This window comes from Apis florea, unplaced genomic scaffold (assembly GCF_048593485.1).
Source record: "Apis florea isolate Af1SG1 unplaced genomic scaffold, ASM4859348v1 contig_2272_pilon, whole genome shotgun sequence".
Classification (NCBI taxonomy): domain Eukaryota; kingdom Metazoa; phylum Arthropoda; class Insecta; order Hymenoptera; family Apidae; genus Apis; species Apis florea.
This window is the reverse complement of record NW_028256549.1, coordinates 4,768,751-4,789,945: the sequence shown is the minus strand read 5'-3', so window position 1 is coordinate 4,789,945 and position 21,195 is coordinate 4,768,751. Positions and strand designations below refer to the sequence as shown.

General features: G+C 42.1%; 3 protein-coding genes and 1 long non-coding RNA gene across 5 annotated transcripts; 2 read left to right on the top strand and 2 right to left on the bottom strand.

Moving 5' to 3' along the window:
* The first annotated feature begins 6,223 nt into the window (after window positions 1–6,223).
* mRpL2 (mitochondrial ribosomal protein L2) lies at window positions 6,224–7,474 on the top strand. 2 transcript variants are annotated; one of them, XM_086917607.1, is made up of 3 exons: window positions 6,243–6,497; window positions 6,744–6,980; window positions 7,047–7,474. In XM_086917607.1, exons 1-3 carry the CDS (start codon window positions 6,263–6,265, stop codon window positions 7,439–7,441), a joined length of 867 nt encoding a protein of 288 aa, XP_086773733.1. In that variant the 5' UTR covers window positions 6,243–6,262; the 3' UTR covers window positions 7,442–7,474. The 2 variants fall into 2 exon arrangements, with proteins under 2 accessions (XP_003697668.2, XP_086773733.1); XM_003697620.4 differs by having other exon boundaries at window positions 6,224–6,497; window positions 6,744–7,474.
* On the bottom strand, window positions 7,456–9,615 carry Sfxn1-3 (Sideroflexin-1-3). The gene is made up of 4 exons (XM_012490028.3): window positions 9,063–9,615; window positions 8,827–9,003; window positions 8,085–8,473; window positions 7,456–7,988 (listed from the first exon to the last, which is right to left on the bottom strand). The coding sequence occupies exons 1-4, from the start codon at window positions 9,215–9,217 to the stop codon at window positions 7,744–7,746; spliced, it is 966 nt and encodes a 321-aa protein (XP_012345482.1). The 5' UTR covers window positions 9,218–9,615; the 3' UTR covers window positions 7,456–7,743.
* Window positions 9,616–12,349: 2,734 nt separating this feature from the next.
* On the bottom strand, window positions 12,350–13,396 carry LOC147658419 (uncharacterized). Its single transcript, XR_015295201.1, has 2 exons — window positions 13,152–13,396; window positions 12,350–13,086 (listed from the first exon to the last, which is right to left on the bottom strand). It is a non-coding gene; the product is annotated as an uncharacterized LOC147658419 (long non-coding RNA).
* Window positions 13,397–15,453: 2,057 nt separating this feature from the next.
* LOC105736086 (uncharacterized) lies at window positions 15,454–18,951 on the top strand. The gene is made up of 4 exons (XM_012489423.3): window positions 15,454–15,910; window positions 16,461–16,731; window positions 17,193–17,453; window positions 17,952–18,951. The coding sequence occupies exons 1-4, from the start codon at window positions 15,653–15,655 to the stop codon at window positions 18,035–18,037; spliced, it is 876 nt and encodes a 291-aa protein (XP_012344877.2). The 5' UTR covers window positions 15,454–15,652; the 3' UTR covers window positions 18,038–18,951.
* The last annotated feature ends 2,244 nt before the right edge of the window (window positions 18,952–21,195 follow it).

Sequence of the window (21,195 nt, the reverse complement as noted above, 5' to 3'; positions counted from 1 at the left end):
CCCTACTTACTCTTTCCGTAGTCTCTGGCCTCGTAGGACTCGCGTCAGGGCGGTAAAAGGGTAGATAGATACACGGCACGGTATTAGTAGGTATTAGGTGTTGGCCTGGGAAAGGCTGCACGTGCTTGCGAGGAATCCCATCCCTCCTGCGAGTTCGGATAATTCTTTAAGTGCTTCCTTTCACCCTTCACGCCGCCTCCGATCTCGCCACTCTTACCCCGGGGGGGCCGATCCTCCACCGGTCCCGACTCACCACCACCACCACCACCGCCGCCGCCACCCCCTTTCCTCGACACCAACACCCCCTCCTCAGACCGATGCGCTCGCGGTGCCAAGCTCCGGATCTTTTTCCGCGTATCTACGTGTGTCTATGTGTGTGTATGTATGCAACGGTCGATCCTCTCTTTCCATCCTTTTTCTCCGTTTTCGTCCTAGATAGGATCCTCCCGAGGAGGATCCTTGCTCCTCCGCAGGCAGACGGCTTTTAGCAATTTTACCGTGTGCGCGACTCCGATTCGGCTTTCACGCCGCCTCTCTTTGTACACCTTGACGGAGAGGGGGCGGCCCCTTAATCTTCTTAACGCGAAGTTAAGCGTTCGGAGGAGGCTGGATGCGTCGACTTTAATGCATTCGATAATCGGATAGGGCGACGAACGCTGTTGTGGATTAATTATCCGGTACGGCGTTGAGGGGAGGGGGGAGGATCGCGCGCGTGCCACGCTTGAAATTGAACCGAGTCGAGAGGACTTTTGGAAGATTACGATTACGTGGAAGAAGAGTATGAAAATTGGGAGATTATCGACGCCTCGACTCGGTTCTCGGATACAAATGAAAATTTAAAACCTTTTTTTTTTTCCTTCGAAAGGAGCAATTTTCTTAATCGGCGCGATTATTAATTACGCATAAAACGCGAGAAGATACGCGAGAGATGAAATTCATAACCGTCACGTATGCATGTATGGTTTCCACTTGAAATCTCGCCGGCAAACTACCCGGCCGATTTACGTATTCCCATTCCGGGGCGGTGGTGCGTCGCGCGATGCCGGCATAAATAGAGCGTTACTTTCGCAATTTGAAACGGCGGCCTCCATAATTAGAATAATATTGCCGCACGCGAGACTCGTAATTTCCGTAACGCGGCGCACTCGAGCGGCGGAGTACTCGGTAAATGACATAATTATCGCTGAATGAGCGCCGCGACCCCCTCCCCGTTCTCTCTCCACGCTCCCAGCGAAATTACTTCGTGACACCTAGTTTTCCTTCCACTCCTCCGCGCCGAGCAAAATAATCCGCGTGCAATCGTTCCATTCCATTGTTTGTCCTTCGAACGGACAAGGACGTCCTCCCTCCGAGGATCTCTCGTCTCTCTGTGAAAGAGGAGACGCGAGGAAAAGCGAACGGATCGTTCTTCGAGCTCCTCGAACATCTGGATGAAATTAACTCGGCCGGTTCTTCTTCCGCAGACAGACTGTCTGCCGCGTCCTGCGATATATTTTTTTCCGAGGAAAGGGAGGATCTTCTCCTCCGATCCCAAGCGCGACTCGAGATATGGAATCGAGCTAAAACTATTTCACCATTCGCGAGAAATCTTCCCTTCCTGATCGTTTTTTAAAACGAGAATAAAATCCAGCGCGCGACGAAGCTGGAAAAGGAGAAGGACAAAATTGATAAAATTTATTCCGTGGGTGATGGAAGGGGGGGGAGGGGAGGTAAAAAAAGGGAAAAAACTTGTCTTGCTCGGTCCGCCGATCAAAGACAATCGAGCGTGGAAAAATACGCGGCGGACAATGGGGGTGGCGCGGCGGCGAAAAAAAAGCCACCACGCTGGGATGAAAAGCATCGAATTCGTCGCGGTGGATTTATAGGTAATTATTTTTCTCGGAAAACGGTGTCCGCCGCCGTCTCCCTCCCCATTGGGGAGGAGGCGTAGGCGGAGGACCCTCCTCGCCGCGGACGTGTTTCGTCAAGCGAATATCTCCGGCGAACGAGCCTTCCACCACCGCTGGGCGTGGAAACTAAAGCCTGATCATGTCGCGGATGTACATTTTCTACGGGGGATCGTATTCAGGGAACGGCGGCGAGATTCGACGAGAGGGTGAGGGGGAGGAGGACGAGGCGAGGTGGTTGCAGCCAAAAGGGAGGCGCGAGGATGTATATAACCGGCGACAATTGCCGGATACTGCGATTCGCGCGAATCGCACAAGGACTTAGCTAGCTCGTATACACACACACACACACACACACACACACGTGAATACACCGTGAATCCTCGCCACGAGGCCGAGTGGAACAGGCGGATCGGAATAGGAGGAGGAGGATGAGGAAGCGTTGGAAGATAGTGGAGGCAAGAATGGGACAGATGGAGGGGACGAGAGAAAGAGGGATGGCGGACGGCGGTGAGGGCGAGGGGTTGTATAGATACATCCCTGCGGCGGTGGTTTGTAATATTATGATAACCCTCCCTGGCTGCCTGGCTGCCTCACCCCTACCCTTGTCTCCCTCCTACGCGGCCCAGGCTGCGCGGCCACCCTCTTTCAGCGGCCATGTTGCCGGGAAATATGATTATTGTTATTATTTGCACCCTCCTTCGACCGCATCCTCCTGACTCCTCACCTCCTCGTGGCAATCCTCTCATCCTACCGCTGTCCCCTTCCCTCCCCCTCCCGTCTTTCTTTCGCCAGCTCGTCCCGTTTCATCGTCAGCCGTCGTCTCCGATGCTCTTGTTGCCATTCTCTCCCTCCTATATCTATATCTCTCCTTCGTCCCTCTGATCTCTATCTGATTTTCTCCTTCTCTTCTCCCTCCTCCTCCTCCTCTCCAGTCTCTGCTCATCCCCTTCGAATCAAACTTGATTCTCTTCTCTCGAAGGCGAGCGAGCCTCTAGATCCTGCTACAACCACGACTCTTCGCTCTCCGATGAATTAAGAGGAAACGAGCGGAGATAAGTCAAAAGGAGAAGAAGAGAGGGGAAAAAAAAAAAAAAAAAAAAAAAGAAAGGAAAAAATCAACGACGATTCTTTCTTTTCTATCTCGCCTTCCATTCTATTCCCGTGTTTCTTTGTTCTTCCATTCCATTTTTTGCTTCTCCGTTCTCCACGATGGCCGTTTGCGAAACTTTACGATGCAAAATGCCATCCCTGTGTCGCGCGTTTCTTTCCATCGGTTCTTCTTCTACTCTTTTTTTTTTTTTTTTTATCCCAGAGTATTTTGCTCTTCCTCGTCCCCTTCTTTTTATTTTTATCTAACGCTTCTATCCCCGTCTCCGTCGTTTACCCCGACACCTCTTTTTCCCTCTCGACGCGCAGTTCATCCGCAACTCGTCCCTGCGGAAACGTTTCATCGACCGAGACCATCGTCCTCCTACCGCCTTTCCTTTCGTTTTTTTCGCAGCTTTCCTCCGGGCTTCTCTCTCCCTCTCTCTCTCTCTCTCTCCCTCTTTTCCAACATCCACCACCGAAACTTTCCTCGCGTGACTAATATTGAGAAGTATCTCTCCACCCGTGTTGGAGGAGCGGGACGGTTATCTCGAATCAGACTGATAACCGGAAACTTAAAAGAAAAAAAAAAAAAGAGAGAGAAAAAAAGAAGGGAGATCTTTTTAAACGCAATATTCGTGTTTTAACGCTCGAACGCTGTCTCCAAACTTTCTCGAATAATAATAATAATAATCGTGCAAGGGGGGAGAAAAGGAAAAAAATAAAAAATAAGACGGGAGTATAATATTCTTCCAAAGAAATCTCTTCTTAGCTAGCCGGTCCTCTGGAAAAGTCTTCATCGCGTCGAGAATCGCGTCGACGTGCAGGCCATTTCCCGCGAATTCGACTAATCGTGTTACTCCTCTCCGTATATACGTTGCAGAACGCCGACAGTAGAAGCGTTAAACGTAACGAGAATCACGAGGTGTGATAGGTAAGAAGGGAACGAGAGAAATAAACGAATCCAGCCATCGGGTCGGAAGAGAGTCATCGGGATGGATGGTTAGAATGGACGAAGAAACGAACGAACGTCGCGAGAAGAGAGAGGAAAGGAAAAGAGGAAAGAAAAGGAAAAAGAGAAGGAGAAGGAAAAAGAAGAAAAAAGAAAGAGAAAACGAAGAAGGGGAGCGAGGAAGGTGGTGGTCTCGTACCAGTCGCGAGAGTCGTGGTAATAAATGGGCAACACGAGCGCTTATAAGGGGTAGGTAATCTAAAGCTTTCGAGGCGGTAGCGGGGGACGTGGAGAGGAAGCGAGCAGGAAGATGGAGAGTGGGGCGGGGGAGGAGGTAGAGGAGGGAGGGTGGATGGGGGGTGAACCTGTGTGTAGGATGAGAGAAGAACCGGCTGGAGGAGGAGACCACGGAGGAAGGGGGATAAGGGTGGTTACGGTGAGGGTGTGAGATAAGGTATAAGGTGGGTAAGATGGCGGACAATTTGCCGCTCGACTACTCTTGCCCGCACCCCCTCTCCCTCCTCCCTCTCCTCCCTCCACGCGATTCCACCCCTCCCCCTCCGGCCCATGTACCGGGTAATAGATGTTCCTCCTTCGCGACCAACAGAGAAACGTTGAACGCGCGCGCAAGCACCGGTTTCCACCCTCCTCAACCCCTCACCCCATTCCCTTTCTCGCCGTCTCTCTCTCCTTCTTTTCCTATCCGAACCAACCGCCTCTCCTCTTTCTCCGCACGGAAAGACCTCTTCTCGCGGCTTTTCCATCCCTTTCTCGGCGCGTGTGGAACCGCGCATGAACGCATATATATTTTATACATATATGCCGCGCGCGCGTGTGCGTGTGTGTACATGTATATATGTATACAAGCGACGATGAGAGGAGAATCACGCGTGCACGCGAACAGCGGAGACACGTACATGGCGGAAAGTTGCGGCCGCGTTCGCATATACACCGACTGGCTCCGCGGTATTCACTACGCTCGTGGTACGTAGGTATTTTAAACGCTCTCCACACCGTCACCTGCCGCCGCCACTGCTCGCTCCACCCTTCGCGCCTCCACCTCCCGCCCCTCCGCCCGCCCGCCACCCCTGACAGTCTACCCGCCAGACCGCACCAGCATGCTCTCTCTTAGCATTCCATCCGCCATCTTCTCACTTAATAAAATAATTACCCCAGGCCAATTAAGCGTTCCCCATCCCCCTTTCAACCCTTCGTCCCCCCACCGACCACTCGTCCCACCAATACCTAACCCCTGTTCCTCGCCGAGGCGGAGGAGGGGGAGGGGGAGGAGGAGGGGGAGTACAAGGCTCGCGTATAACTCGCGCTCTTCTTGCTCCTTTGAGCGAAGAGGCTTTCTTCTTCGGGAGAGAGGCAGCTATTCCGCACGGTCGTTACACGACCGTTTACTCGGTATTATTATTTCAAAATGCCCGCCAAACGGGGCACACGATTAAACCTGGCGAGAATTATTCAGACACGATTACGCTTGCCTCGATGTGTGATTTATAAACGCGATTTCGATCGTAGCTTGACAGTTTTTCATCGCGAGAATGATATTTTTTGGGGAAGGGGTGTTCTTTTTTTTTTTTTTTTTTTTTTTTTTAAAGAGGTTACGATCGGTCGTTATGTACGTACATATATGTACATATGTGTGTATATGGGGCCCGCGAGGGCGCGCTCGCGCTGTTCCCGCGTATTTTATACGCGTATCGTTATTTAACGGCTCACCACTCGCACTTTTTCCCGTGTACGGGAGAGATTTAACGTGCACCGGCGATAATGCATTTTATATTTATGCACCGGTGAAAATTTAGCATGAAACGGCGATGCATTGCTCGTCAGCACGGAAAATCATTTATTGATTTCCAATAACGGTGTTTTATCTTTCGTATAAATATAATGGCCTCGGTAACGTACCTGATGAATCCGGCACGCCCTATTTTTCATCGTTGTAGATACTCTCGTCTTGCTTTCTTTCCATTTTCGATCGTTGGCTAATTGCGTTGTCCTTGACAGGAAGCATCGACGACCGTATTTCTTCGAGTGATTCTCGATTTGTAATATCTCACACTACATTCTAACTTCATTCCACTTTCGTAACACTGGCGTATCAACCCACGTTAAAGCAAATTTGTTAATAATAATGTATTAACGCAAAAATTTAAAATTCATTCGACACAGAACATTATCGCACTGTTCGTTTAACTAGTCAAATCGGAAACTAACTAATTAGAGTCCGTTTGAAACATTGGTAGCGACATCTATTGACAACTGGTCGATTTAAACTCGGTCTTAAAACCAGAGATGATGGCGCTGTGCTCAATTCGTATACAAGATGTCTACCATGTCTTTGATGAGTCGTGTTTTCGGTAAATACAGTGCAGAAATTTGTCATAAAGCTGCTTCGGTATCGTATCAAGTACAACCAAAGAGAAACAAATGGGATCTAGTGAAAGTTCCAGAACCTGGAATGAAAGGGAAGACCTATCGAAGAATTATACATTTCAAAAATGAATACACAGTCGAACCTTTACAGGTTACGAATTTAGGAGGCAGAGATCCTGTTACAGGTGTGTATTTTAATTAAATTTTTTATCCATTTTATATCCGTGAGATATAATAAATGATATTGATTTTGACGAGAATTAAATTAATTTTCAAAGCGAGTAAGTATTTAGATTCTTTCATTTCGTAATAAAATCATCAGTTGATAAAATAGTTTTCTATTTTGGCGGGAATTTCGATTAACACGCATAACCGGTTTATTAATTATTATTAAATTATTCATCCATTGTATTATTCGTGTTTAAAAACAGGAAGACTAGTAGTCAAAGGAATCGGTGGAGGTATTAAACACAAATATCATTGGGTTAGGTGGATCAGAGATGGACCCACTGATCTCAATGAACCTCCAAAGAAAAACAAAGTTTTGGCAATAATAAAAGATGGTTGCAGAACGTCAAATGTGGCTTTGATCGGAAGTGGTAGTCACATGCAATATATCCTCGCTACTAAAAACATGAAAGTTGGAGACATACTTCATACTCATAAAGGTATCCCTCCGAATCCAGTCAGAGCTTATGAGGGAGATTCTTATCCGCTTGGTGCATTACCCAAAGGTACAATCGTCCATTGCGTGGAAAAGTATCCAGGTTTAGGTGGTTCTCTTATTCATTCCGCCGGAACGTACGGTACGATATTAAGAAAAGATGGAGATGATCGTATAGTTGTTAAAATGCCAAGCAAGAGGGAATTCAGCTTACACGAGAGTTGTATGGCAACAGTCGGTAGACTGTCGAACATCGAACATGAGTCGATACCGATTGGTAGCGCCCAGAAAAATAGAGAGCTCGGAAATCGACCGAGAAGCGGTCTGTGGCAGAGAAAAACAGGCCGATACGGGCGGAAAATTAAATCTACACCTCCGTTACAAAAGATTGGGCCAAATATGACTGGTTTAAAATGGGAAAAGCTCGAATTAAATTTATCGCGTTTGAACGTTGTCTCAAATTAAATTGCAGCATTCAATAAATATTATTGTACTGTTTTATTGTCTTCGTTACTTAACTTTGCTAGCCTTTTTTTATTAATAGTTGCGACGATACACGTAATTGTAATATATACCAGAGAATAAAACTGGATATGTTTACATCTTGTATCTCGATTATGATAGAAATCGTTATCGAATCTTTAACGATTCTATTTCTATTGGAAATATTACAATTAATAATTCGCTTCTTTTTGCGATGTATTGTTTTTTTTTTTTTTTTCAATCGTGCACGCTTTCTTTGGCAGTATTTCGATATTTAAATCCGTTCAAAGACCTTTATTGTAATACACTGTTTGAAGATTAGGATACTTGGAGACTATTTGTTCCCGTACTTCTGGTTCCAGATCGTCTACCGAAATAGCTACTCGTTGCTCGAATAACGCACAACAAAGAGGCGTGGCAAATGTTAAGCAAATCCCGCAAAGTAAAACTTGTATAGGTACGACAGCCCATTTCATCTCGCACAACAATTTTCGCCGTTCTATTATATTCATTATGAAGGGCACCAATGCTAAAAATACACACAAAATATTGTATTATTCCAATATAGAAGTAGATGAAAGTTTCATAATATATAATTCCAACGTAACGTTTGATTAAAACTTACTCATGCTCGGTACGGCCATAAGGATACGAGACAGAGTAACAGCGGCAATCGCCCTTTTAGCGGCACGTTTACTGTTCCCAACCTTCACTCCTTTCTCTGTTTGTAATTCAATACCATTTTGGAGCTCCAACATCCTCATGAAGGGAATATTTACGCAGTTGGCAGCGGCCACTGCCGCGAACGGTACCAATCGACACACCATAGGTGGTGCATTCCGGAATAGTCGATTCAGGCTGAGGGCTGTTATTACAGCTCCTCCAGTTGCGATACCGTAACTTTGCAAGAGCGTGTGTATGGGAATCGGACTCGATCCACTACGGTTCGTATAATTGACGATAGCGTTGAACGACTGGTTCACCCATTGCCAGAAGATGACGTGCGTTGTTGTTCTGGATCAAAAATCAAAAAAATTAAATATTTTAACTATTAAGAATTGTGATAAAAATTCTTATTATCTCCGTGTGCAAATCTACGTTGCAACGTTGATAAATTTGAATTAAATTTTTTTCGCATATTGATTAGTCATGTTTATGTATCTCTCTCTCTCTCTCTCTCTCTTGTAACACGATTACAACAAATAAATATAAGCGTGATTCGATAGTTGGCAAAAGGTGAAAGGTCCGACGAATGTTTATCGGTTCAATGCCACCGATATAAACCGATACAAAATCGTCCCAATTTTCCCAATCGAATTTTCATATCACAATCTTCGCGAAGATTAACGTAAAAATTCAGCACGCACTTGTAGAACGTTAACATACAGCCGGTGATCATCATGTTCATCGGTACTTGAGCGCTCATCCGTCCTATGAGAAACATTTTCTCTCCCGTGTCGGGATGGAACGCGCTGTCGTACAAGTATTTGCATCTCCACAACTCGTCCTCCGTGATTTTCAAATCCGCCAGACTATCCCCTTTCCTGTATAACAATTGTCTCGTCAATATTCGAACAAAACTCAATCGTGGGTGGGTAATTACCTGTATTTGGTGACCACGTCTCGTGCATTCTCCAGCTGTCTGCCAGTGGCAAACAGATTCAAAGGGTTCGTCACAGCGAGGAAGTGAAGCGCCCTACCCCTGTACGTGCTCTGATCCCAATACGGTTTCTCGATGTCGATTCTATCCTTCGACATCTTGCCAACTCCTGCGACTCCTCGTTCCTTCTCCCACCGGCTCCTCTCTCTCACACCTGTTCCTTCGTTCCCTCTGCCACACGCACACACGGCCACGCAACCCCACCACGCGGCCCTACCAGGTTCTTTGCCTGCGGCAGTCTCCTCCGCTCGCCTCGATTCTAAGACGTGAGGACGATTTCATACGGGCTGATCCTCGAGAGAGGACGCTCAAGCGTCTCGCACGCCCGCGACTGAATCGAACCGTTGCACAACGCGATATCGCCCCATCGCCAGCTTGCTCGACCTTTCGATCCCGATACTTCTCTCTCTATCTACCCCGCTTCTCACCCCCTTCGATGCTGTTATCGATAACGCCTGCACGCCTGCGCGACCACCACGACGCCCAGCTTACCTCCTCCGCCAAGAGATGGTGACACTTTATCAGTTTGGAATTTGGAATTTTTTGTTCGTTCGTCCGGTTTCGAAAGATATAACAAACACGGTTGTGTTGTACGTAAAGTGTGTTGTAAATTTTGTTATCTCTTTTTAGGGTGGTGGCAGTTCAGTCCAAAATTTGATATTTTATTTTTGTTTCGAAAGTTGAAGGATTGTGTACCCTTAATTTCTGTTTCTTCAACCCTTCAACAGATGGAGCAACGCGTCATTTCCATAAAAATACAAGTTTCGAGTAATGATATTACGAGATTGTTTGAAATTTGTCTCGAAATATCGTATTGTTCTTTTGTTTCGTTTAAACCCCCCCCCCCCTCCCCGCTCCTGTTCCCATTACATTTCATGGCACGATAATATAATAAACGCTAGATGCAGTCAGATGATATGTTATGCTACTAACCTTTAAATCACGATCTATCAAATTTTATTGCTTATTTTATTTGAATTTTTTTTTTTAGTAACGCCACGTTACAAATGAAAATCGATCGCAGTAAATTGAAATCAATTATTCGATAAACTTTATATATATAATATATATATATATATACGTATACGTCCAGTTTTTGATGCCTTTTTACGATGGATTGACAGTATCTTATCGTTTTTTCTTGATAATTAAAAAAATGAACGAAGACGCGGCCTTCTTAGGGAATGAATTGAAACGTTACTCTCGATTTTATAATGTCAATTTATTAATTAATCAAAATTGCGATACGATCAATCGGAAAACTTTCTAAACATTGATCCAATTCGAGGCAATAAAGTTTAAAGCCAATATTTATTTGTCCATCGGAAATAAAAAATCTCATAACACCAAATGCCTCCGTTTTTCATCGTTTCATCTCGCTCCATTTCTCTTTTACCTTTTCTCTCCACCGTCCTTCTTACTCTATTTTCTCTATTCACAGATGATTTACCGATTCGTAAAAATTCGTGTCGTGAATTTCATTTCGCTCACGAAATGACACGTTATTCGATTCTTCCTTGTATCTGCGCAACAAAGATATAAAATAGCAAAGAAAAATAGTTAAAAATTAACAGAGATTAATAACCGAAAGGGAGCGACGTGGCTCGGCACGTGCTCTTTCCAGGCCAGAAATGTCTTATCTTACACATTTATTGCGCTGTCCTGTTGCAGTCCAGTTTCAGTTACACGCAGCATATTTTTCCTTCAATCGAGAGAATCGAGGCCGTACGCCGTTGCATATCGCCGTTCGGAATTTATAATTAAACGTTTTCGTCTTTTTGATTGTGTCAAAACGCGTCGGCTCTCAGGCTTTTCGATCATCACCACGTTGCCCCACTTGTTCATCGCACGTTCACCGCGCAATTGAAATCGAAAACGAAAGGCAAGAAAATTGTAATTTGCAACATTATGAGCGGCGTCCGCCACCATTGTCTAAACGTGATTGTTAATTCTACCGGCAAAACTTTGGCCGATTAGATTGATGAAGCTTAAATAGGGTATTCATTATAAGAACCGTATTAACCGTGCTCTTGGCTTTCCAAGTTTTTGTTAAAATAATAAAAAATATACACGTATTAAGTCTCTGTATTTAATTTAACGTTTTCCTTAACAATAGAAATTTTTACTCGCAAATGATTTGGACGATTAGAAAAATCAATTAGTTGATCACCAAACCAGTTGGTTACGTCAATGTCTTATCGAATATCCTGCCCTGGATACTATATAATACCTCGTTGGATTGCTCGTTGCACAAAGTGAAATTATGCCAATTCGATAAAGCCATATCGACGTTTGAAAAATTTGATCATTTATCATCATCGAACAGAAGTGAGTCTAGGGGAATGAAAAATTGTTTCAGAAAACTTGTTTTAAAATAATTCGATTTAATTTAAAGAAAAAAGAAAAAAACCCAGCAACGCGATAAAAGGAAAAAATACTCCAACGTAGCCACTCTAGTTTCTAAAGTTAAAAATTATCGATAATCACTCTAGGTTCTCGAGGTTCTGTTTTTTCAATAATCCGGATCCATATTTTTTCTTTTTTTTTTTTTTTACAGGAGACAAGTTTTTTACGACGCAGTATTCAGGCCGTGAAATTTTCACACGTGTCTCCAAGTTCAACGGAGGGACGAACCCGATCGGTTTCACCATATTTACGAGCATTTATTTATTTTTTTCTTTCGCCACGAGTTTAACCACGATTCCCCCATAATTTCATAATGATCGCCTCGAATGGGAATAAAAATGAAACGATCCTTCTTATTCCGGAAGGATTCAACGATTATCGATACTTTCACCAGCAGGATTATCGTGTTTATGGATCGCGTATGCAATCGATGCATACCAGATCTATCTATGGCGCATCGTTGCCGCGAAATGGAGGCCATTCGAAGACGTAACACGTGAACCGTGAATGACGACGAACCTTCTCCTCCTTTTCTTTCCACGATATTTTCTAACGACTTGGCTCGACTTTATTCGAAACAATGAAATTATTCGCAAATTATACGCAAAGCAGGAGGACTTGTTATTTTTATTCTTCTTTTTTTTTTTTTATGATTATTTCCAATTCGTTGATTCGTTTTGATTGAACGTTTCCGTGAAATGTGGCGCGGTCTCGTTTGACGTCAATTCTTTCTTCTTTTTTTTTTTTCTTTACGTTTCTTCGTGGGAGGAAATCGTCGTGACATTGTTTCTTCGGGGAAAGAAGAAAAGAAGAAAGGCATCCACTAAGGCTTCGTTAATGTTTATTTATTTATCGGATTTCTACGAAAGAGGCGATTTGTTTTTAGTTTGCCTATTTATCTCATCTTCTTTGTTGTTGTTGTCCAAGATTTATCGATGGCATAATTCTTTAAATAATTCTCGCTTATCGTCTCGCTTATGTTATGGTAATATTATCTCGTAATATTATTTCACTCGTATCGTGTTTAACGTGTTATGATCGTTATATCAACTTGAACACATCCGATTGATATATGTTTGCCCGCGTTAATAATAATATATTAATAGAAATGGCCGAGTCGTTATTACAAAACCAATGTGAACACGGCATAAGCTTCGGTTACAAGCTTATCACGATTTAAGAGATTAGATACGATCATTAATTTTATTACTTATTATACGATTACGGATTATTTGTAATTTGTGTTTGATCTTGCCTTTATTCCATTCTCTAATTTTTCTAATTTTTATAGAAACTTGTTTGTTTACGTTTGATTGATGACACACACATAAAAAAAGAATCTGAATTTTATAAAGACGAATTTATATATATTAATCGATTCGGTTTAATTTTTGCAATTAACACAATCGATCGAACAATCTCATTCACAATTTTCTCTTCTCGTTAACCGAATAGAAATCATTTATCAATCGGGTCCAAGAGAAGAGAATGAAATATTCATTCTTTTTCCATCCTTGCAGGATGGGTATCAGTGATGGTCAAACTGGATTATCGTCGTATCCTGTGGACAATTACAAAAGTGGGTCGATAAAAAAAAAAAACATAATTGTAAAGCAGGTTACATACATAGTTGCGGACATGGCGCGTCCAAGGATTCTTGCCTTCCAGACATCAGACGAGGCTTGATTTTTATATCTAAAGTCAAACTCGTGCTCGTTCTGCTTCCACTTTTTCCTTGATTTATCGATGAATTCCATAAACCTGTTTATTTATCAATTCTTCGTACCAATAGTTATTTATTTTTATTCACATCCGGCTCGTTTGATCCCATCAAACATTTTTCTTTCTAGAAACGACATTGTTCTGAGTTTCTAAAAAAAAAAAAAAAAAAAAAAGGAATATTCATTCAATTTTTGATTGATTGTATAATGAATAATAATAAATTAATAATTAATAATTTGCAACGTTTAAATAAATTATAAATGTCTGTCGTCTATAAATTATTAGTTTAAAAGAATACTACAAATATCACGCACTTATATACTTAAATAAAAGAAACGTGAAATATTACGAACTATTAACATTGTTTAATAAAGATTGTCGACGAGTGGAGCAATTGAACATTTTATTCGTAAGAAGTCGAAGCAGGATACAAAAAATAGAGAATATACATTAGCCGAGAAATCCAAATAAAACTCGAAATACGATATATTTCTTTCGATTTGCAGCGTAGTCAATGGCGTAGAAAATAGAGAAGCGGAGAATTAATTAATCCCGATTTATCCCGTAGAGGCCGAAAGAACGTAAGAAAGTGTTTAAGAGTAATAGCTCGATACGCGTGAAAATAAAATTCATCGTTCCAGTCTCTTCGAATTTTTCTCAGCTTCACAATTTATGTGTTCTTTTATCTAATGATTCTTTTTTCAAGAAGAATTTTACTTCTATATATATATAGAACGTTTGGAATATTTTGAATAAAAAATTCGATTAATAAAAAAAATCTTTGAAAAGAGAAGAGATTAACAGCGATTAAGATTGAATAGATTAATCTCGAGAGTGAAGATTCGATTAATCGTTAACACTATTTGATTTCCTTCCCTTTCTGATTAGAATTTTCGAGTGGTTAAATTGATGGACGAAAAATAAAATTGTCTCCCTCCCTCCACAAAAGACGAAGAATTTCGAGTCTTGGAAAAGTAAGAGGGAATACTCGTTTGGTACTCGAGTATTGATGGAAGTGGACGGAATAAAGAAAAATATTACACGTAATTACGATTATTTTGCGAGGATAGCAAGATTTGATCGACGATCACTAAACTAGTTTGTTTCTTTTTTCTTTTTTTTTTCTTTTAACTGAATCTTATAATGCTCGTTTACAGAAACCGTATCGTAAAAATGTTCGAGATCTCAAAGATGTTACGGGTCATTAAGAAAATCTATGCCACTGATTACGACCAGTTAGATAAGCAAAAGTAAAGATTCAGAAGGAACGAGAAAGCTTGCAGCAAAACCTCTTCCTGCTCTCCTCGCGTCCAATATAATCGTCAACAATCGTGATCGTTTCTTTTCTTTCCTTCCTCGAATCGACACGAAATTTGAATCTTTTTACTCTCTGACCTCGAGTTTACCGTGTCGTTAACACTTTTATTACGATTTTCATATTCAAGGCATAATTCCTTTCCTTGTGTAGTTGTAGTTGCAATTTTCTTCGAATCGTTAAATATAAATTTTTTTTTTTTAATTTTCACAGATTTTCAAATCTCTCCTTTCTTTTTCTTTCTTTTTTTTTTTTTTCTTTCTTCTTCTTTCATATGGAAAACAAAATAATATATTATTTTCTTCGATTTCTAAATAAAAAATAATCTCGAAATTATTAAACGCCATCTTTCAATTATATGCAATACAACTTAATTATTTTAATTCGATTGAAAGTAGTTTAGAAAAACAGGTATAGGGGTATAAACCGGTCGCGGAAAGAGGCTGATTGAATTCCATTTTCTTGCACGTTGGATCCTAGACGAGTTGCTCCACATTATCTTGTCAATCATACACAATTTAAATGAAATATCGATACAGTCTTTTACGAACGATTATTAAATTAAAAATAATCAAAACTCTTTCCAAATTCCAATTTCAACTTCCAACAATAATAATCTCCATACGATTTTTTTCCACCCCGTTCAATTGCGCAAAAAAGCAGATTCAATTCACCCGAAAAGCAACGAATCGCACGCAGTTTTTTCAGAAACTTGCGAATTCATCCTCATCCTCAGAAGTTTATCTTATCCTGTCGTGATCGTTCGCCTTTTCACAAAGTGTGCGAGCAGAATCAAGCTCTCCAGTCTCTGTGCAAGATTATCTAAGCCATGGACCGGTACCCCCACCGACCTAAATGCACCAGATATAAATGGTCAACACACCTTCTTCGCTGAAGCAGATAGCGAGTGGACTTAATCTCGATCATCCTGCTTGTGTTTGCTTGGCGAGTGCGTCTCAAAATCTCAAAATCCTTTCGAAAGAAACGGACAAACGATTTGCTCGGAGATAATTCGAGTGGAAAGGGAAATCCGTCGAGAAAAATTGGTGTACAAAAAAAAAAAAAAAAACGAAGAAAACAATCGTGAACAATGGTGTTGTTCGTTTCGCTCTTCGATCGAGGAGTCATCAAGTGTCAAGTTTCGAATCGAATCCATCGAATTGGCTGCGCTTTATTCGTGATCATCCTTTGTCTCTCGTCGAGCGCGTCCTCTCACATTTTCAATTCGAGCAGCGGTAATTCGACGTACGTCGAGAGATGCCGAGCTGATTGCGCGGTGCACAAGGATCTTATAAGTTGCGGCAAGTTCAGGGTCGTCAGGTGGTTGAACGACATCGCGAGGGAGAAGGTAGGATCACAAATTGGGACACAAATTTTTTATTCAATTCGAAATAATCGCGTGGCGTTAAATAAGCGACTGTTAAAAAAAAAAAAAAAAAAAAAAAAGGAGAGAGGAATTTTCGGAGGAAATTTCATGCACCAGTTCCGGATGAAAAAAGTCGTGTGTACGTTCATTATTCATCATTCGAAAACGAAGCAATCTTTTCCACAAGATTCCATTATTTTCGTGTAAAATTAACGACAGTTGATCGTGACACTATGCATCGCGATTTCGCTACTACAAACCGTTATTATAATCCAGCGTTCGTGCAGCGGCGAGAGTATCGGACACACGATCCCCCTGTCTTACTTTTCCTCAGACTTTTACTTTTTAATACCATGTCACAACAATCGAATCGACACGCCAATCTTTCATTTCGCGCCATTTATTTCGAAAAAATTTACCGATCATTCCTTCCTTTTCAACAATTTTAAAACACCATCCAACGATTATTTATTCGTTGATTTTTAACGTTCGTTTTTATCGTACGCAATAATAATAATTTGATTCGAACCAGGAATTCAAGTATGGCGCGATCCGCATCGTCAGGATCCCGTCACTGTCGCAGCAACCGGTTATCCCGAAATTGCCCGAGTCCCGCGTGTTCAAGAGCGGCATAATGGAGGCCTTGAACTTCGCCAGGGACACGGCCGAGGATCTCATTGCGAAACGAGCCTTCGTTTACACGATCGACGACACGGCCTCCTCGGCAAGGAGTTTCGCCGCGATGCCCATGATCGTGGACGAGGATCAACTCGTCCAGATGCAGACCAGGGGCATATCCGACGGTAATTTGCTTGAACGAACAACTGTAAACAAATGGACAACGAATTGAATGAAGAGTTTATGGAAATTGAGAATTTTAAAAATTCTTTTATCGACTTTAAAAATAAAATCGTCGAGAATTAGATAAATAATAAATTAAATAAAATTCTATAGGGTCTTATCGTCCCAGTGATTAAATTTTAGAATTTTAACTAAAAATTTAAATAATTTAGAGACAGTAATTATTTCATTAATTCGTTCATTCAATTAAAAGACAATTTATTATGCTACCTTTCTACAATCTATATATACTGCAGCTAATTAAATATTTATTCATGGATAATTCATGGAGCAGATCGACTTAAAATTACAATCAATGTTTTCGATAAACAGGTGAATAATATATTTGCCGAGTTCCTTTTTCTATGTTTTTAAAATTTTAATATATACTTTTATAATATTATTTCTCAATTTTTCCATACAGCTGCTTGGAGAGGGATCAAGCACAAGAAGGCACTGATCCTCCCCCTCTTGATCCTGTTCAAATTGATGAAGCTGAAACTTTGGATCGTGCCCATCTTCCTCGCCGTTCACTTCATCAAAAAGATTCTAGTGATCGCGTCGATCCTCCTCCCGATACTGTTCACGCGTCTCAAGATCTGCAAAATGTCGCAGCCCTATCATCAAGCTTACCCCCACCACTTGTGGAGCACAGCCGCTGAAGCGCCGGTCGATTATCCGTCAGGTAAATGGAAATCCACGCATTTTTCTTCACCTTCCTCACGGTTCGTTGTTTTGGAACGATCGTAAAATCGTAAATCACGATTTTATTACGTGGCACGATTACGCGGGCCGTTTTGTTACACGACCGTGACGATTGGTCGAAATAAATCGCGATGACACAATACTTCTCTCGATCGTAAACTACAGTTATATAACACTCGATGATCCCTCGGCGTGGAATTGATGGGCGAGAAACGATTCCAGTGATATTCCGATCGCAGTGATTTCCGCGCGTAATTGCACGTCTTTTCTTTTCTGGAATATGGAAAAAAAAAAAAAAAAAGAAGAGAGATTAGTCGAGCGTAACGTTCTCTAGGAATAATCTGTCCTCCTTAAAATAAGCTTGCCTCTTTAAAATATTACTTTTCTCGTAACAATAATAACCACGTGCATGCACGCCACAAAATTAATATAAAATATTTCCGTATTTATTCAACTCGATCAAAATTCTTGTCCACAGGATACGGGGAGGAAATGTGGCCGTCTCACAGGAACGACTATCAACAAGGTCCTCCCTATCTAGCCTACCGTAACCCGTACGGATGAAGCTGGGAAAAAAGTGCAACGATCATCCAATTCGTGCCGAATCTCGCTTCGACAAACTCTTCCCTCCTTTCTCTTCGCCAACTTTCCTCTCCGCTCGCTCCTTCTTCTTCTTCTTCTTCTTCTTCTTCTTCTTCCTCTTCTTCCTCTTAAACGATAATAGGTTCGTAATTGTATTTAGCGATGATTATCGATCGCTTTCCACCCGGCGAGAAAATGACTTTCACACGTTGCCAAGTACCGTTACCGTTATTTGTGACGAGCGCGTTGTTCTTCTCGCGGATTTCGCGTCGTCGTAGCGAGCGTGTTGTACACGTCACGCGAGTATCGTTCTCGAATTGATTAGGTGTACCGTAAATCCAAAGGAATTCGCCAACGACCTCGCGTGACGCCCACTTCCGGGACGTAACGTAACGAGGATGCACACCACGTGGCGAGACACGCACTTTTGTGTGAATCGTAGCGGTGAATACTTTGCTCCCACGGATTTGGATGAAGAAACTTTGTCAATCGAGTTGAAGGAATAGAAAAATTATTCGTTAAAATTGTTTTACCGTGGATTTATTTCTTTGAAACGATTGTAATTCTAGTATATCTAGTTTTGACTAAAAATAAAAATTGGATATCCGCAAGTAGTTGAGGTTCCACGATCGATAGAATTGGACTATGGAGAAATTTTATAAAATTGTTTTACGTAGATTTATTGTACGTCGAAACGATTGTAACTCCAACATATGTATCTTTTATTTTCACAAAATAAAATTGGATATTTGCAAGTGGATAGATTTGGACGTAGAAATTTTACAAAATTGTTTTATGCAGATAGTACTACATATATATATATATATATATATATATATTCAAATAAAATTGGATAGACAAGATTACTTGCAAATAATCGTATATCAATTAACATATACACGTATATCTTTATTCAAATTGAGAGAGGAACGAGATAAACTTGTACCATAAAGTACAAGTTGACTCTTCCTCTTCGTTGCGACCGATTCGAAGAGAAGCAGCAACGACATCTCAGATGCATCTTAAGAATTAAAAAAAAAAAAAAAATTCGCGCCACGATCTCTTCTTTTAAAGGTGTTTCGATCGTTTCACCAATCCTCCCTCCCCTCCTCTCTCCGCCCATTTTCCAAATGCATCGAGTGTTACGGCCACGATGGCGGTCAAGGTCGGCTCCGTTGGAAACTCGCGCGAGGAGCGGCGCACGAACGATGGTGACCCACTGACAGATTTGGACGCGGTGGCTGCCCGCGTACGATCGACGAGGAAAGGGGGGACCGTTATAGAGCTCAGATGCGGCGACGATCGTTCCACGCGATAATACACGGGCCGGCACGTTTAATAACAATGATCGCAGCCGATCGGGTGGCCGACACGCAGCGTTGCACTCGCCGTTACCTCTGCCAGCTAGGGAAGTATTAACATAACGGCACAAAGCGCTCGATCCAGGCTTTTTCGAAGTTTGCAAGTTCGTTACCTTTAGGGGAGGAGATAGGAAGTTTTGCGGGTTAATAAGAAGGATTTTTCTTAAAAACGGACGCCTTGTAAGCGAATTGAAATTAGAAAGGGTTTGGACACGGAAAGATCTGTTGTCTCTGAGCGGACGTAACGGATTGATATTTTTTTTTTTTGGAATCTCTTCCTCCACGATAAACACGAAACGTTTCATCTTTTCGATCGCTTTTAAAAATCGATGAATTATTCATCAACAGATTCGGCTACCTCATCTATCAGGTGTACAAGGTATTAGTACGTTAATTAATACGATTCATTATGAATCTCTGGAGACCATCCCATCCCCTTAAGTCTCGTGCCAACTTTGCCCAAAATCTCTTTTCATCTCTTTTCATTTTCCACGCACGATTTCGATTTATTATAATTCAGATAATCGTGTCACGATGAGTCGCCTGATCTATCGTATTTCGTAGCCTAATCATCGATCCTATCGAAAACAACTACAAACATTCGTCGATAAATTATTCCAAACACGACCCAATTCCCAAAGCAAACAAAATTTTTAACCTCGGCCAGCGTACGCACTTCAACCATACCATTTTTGATCAATCGAATTACGAAAACTTGTATAATGGATCTTGTCTGCTTAATGTCGAAAACCAATTTTCACGAATTATTCCCAATCGATCCTTCAACAAATCCTCCTCCCGACCCGAATTCAACAGGTATCAGAGATCGAGGGGAAATTGAAATTCTTATCGGATCGAATTTTCCCTGCCACGATCGCGCTCACGATCTCAACGGAGTGGTCGACGCAGTGAAATCGCGCAGCGAGAGCGCGACAACAAACTTTGCTCGAGACACCCTTTTCTATTGATCAACGCGGTTAACGTATAGTCCACGTTTTCTTTCTCACCTTCCTTCCCCAGATTATACACGGGAAATGGAAAGACTCGTTCGCGAGTGAAAAATTTTCAAAGACCATCATCATCGGGGGGGAGGGGGGGGGGAGGGGAGAAAAAAAAAATAAATTGAAAACCGGATTAGCGGCCTACTTGAATTTAATAAAAATCCACGATTATTCGTGTCGATGGTGCAACGACACTTGACAGAGGACGCTTTGCGCCGGGAATTTTCCACGACGAGCTTTCCGCGCGAGCTTCGAGCGTCACGTGAGATTCACGTGAGAATTTCTCCTCGAGCAAGGCTGGTGGTCTTCCTCCTCGCGGCGAGAGCGATCGTGAATTTCTTTCTACGTTTCTTCGTGGAGGAAAATTGGATCGACGAGAAAGGAAGAAAAAAAAAAAATAATTTCATATCTCGTCGTAATTCCAAAAATTGAAAAAAAAAAAAAAAAAAGAAAGAAAGAAAAGCAAGTTAATCAAAGAGCGAAGAGCAAAGGGCACGGAAGAAAACGAAGGCAGAAAAGGAGGAAGGAAAAGTTGGGACGCCGAAATTCCAAGCGGTGAAATCGGTCGGGCGATCGTTAGACCCGCGTCGAGAATTCGATTTGAATGAGAGGAGGACGGGAAGCGTTGCGCGCGGTGGATGAAAGGAGACGGGAGAAGTATGGCGGGAGTTGGGCCGGCGAATGACGACGAGGAGAAGAAGGTGGAAAGGAAAGAACAGAGGGACGGGCAGACGAATGGCCGGGTAACCCAGATCGGATCTGCCCAACCGATCCAACT

What these genes read in the sequence shown, in the direction of transcription:
- mRpL2 (XM_003697620.4), top strand. Translation starts at nt 6,263, where the DNA reads ATGTCTACCATGTCTTTGATGAGTCGTGTTTTCGGTAAATACAGTGCA. An exon ending in AGGCAGAGATCCTGTTACAG is followed by an intron (nt 6,498 to 6,743) that starts GTGTGTATTTTA and finishes GTTTAAAAACAG; the next exon opens with GAAGACTAGTAGTCAAAGGA.
- Sfxn1-3 (XM_012490028.3), bottom strand. Translation starts at nt 9,217, where the DNA reads ATGTCGAAGGATAGAATCGACATCGAGAAACCGTATTGGGATCAGAGC. An exon ending in GACGTGGTCACCAAATACAG is followed by an intron (nt 9,004 to 9,062) that starts GTAATTACCCAC and finishes ATTGTTATACAG; the next exon opens with GAAAGGGGATAGTCTGGCGG. An exon ending in TGTATGTTAACGTTCTACAA is followed by an intron (nt 8,474 to 8,826) that starts GTGCGTGCTGAA and finishes TTTTTGATCCAG; the next exon opens with AACAACAACGCACGTCATCT.
- LOC105736086 (XM_012489423.3), top strand. Translation starts at nt 15,653, where the DNA reads ATGGTGTTGTTCGTTTCGCTCTTCGATCGAGGAGTCATCAAGTGTCAA. An exon ending in ACGACATCGCGAGGGAGAAG is followed by an intron (nt 15,911 to 16,460) that starts GTAGGATCACAA and finishes GATTCGAACCAG; the next exon opens with GAATTCAAGTATGGCGCGAT. An exon ending in GACCAGGGGCATATCCGACG is followed by an intron (nt 16,732 to 17,192) that starts GTAATTTGCTTG and finishes TTTTCCATACAG; the next exon opens with CTGCTTGGAGAGGGATCAAG.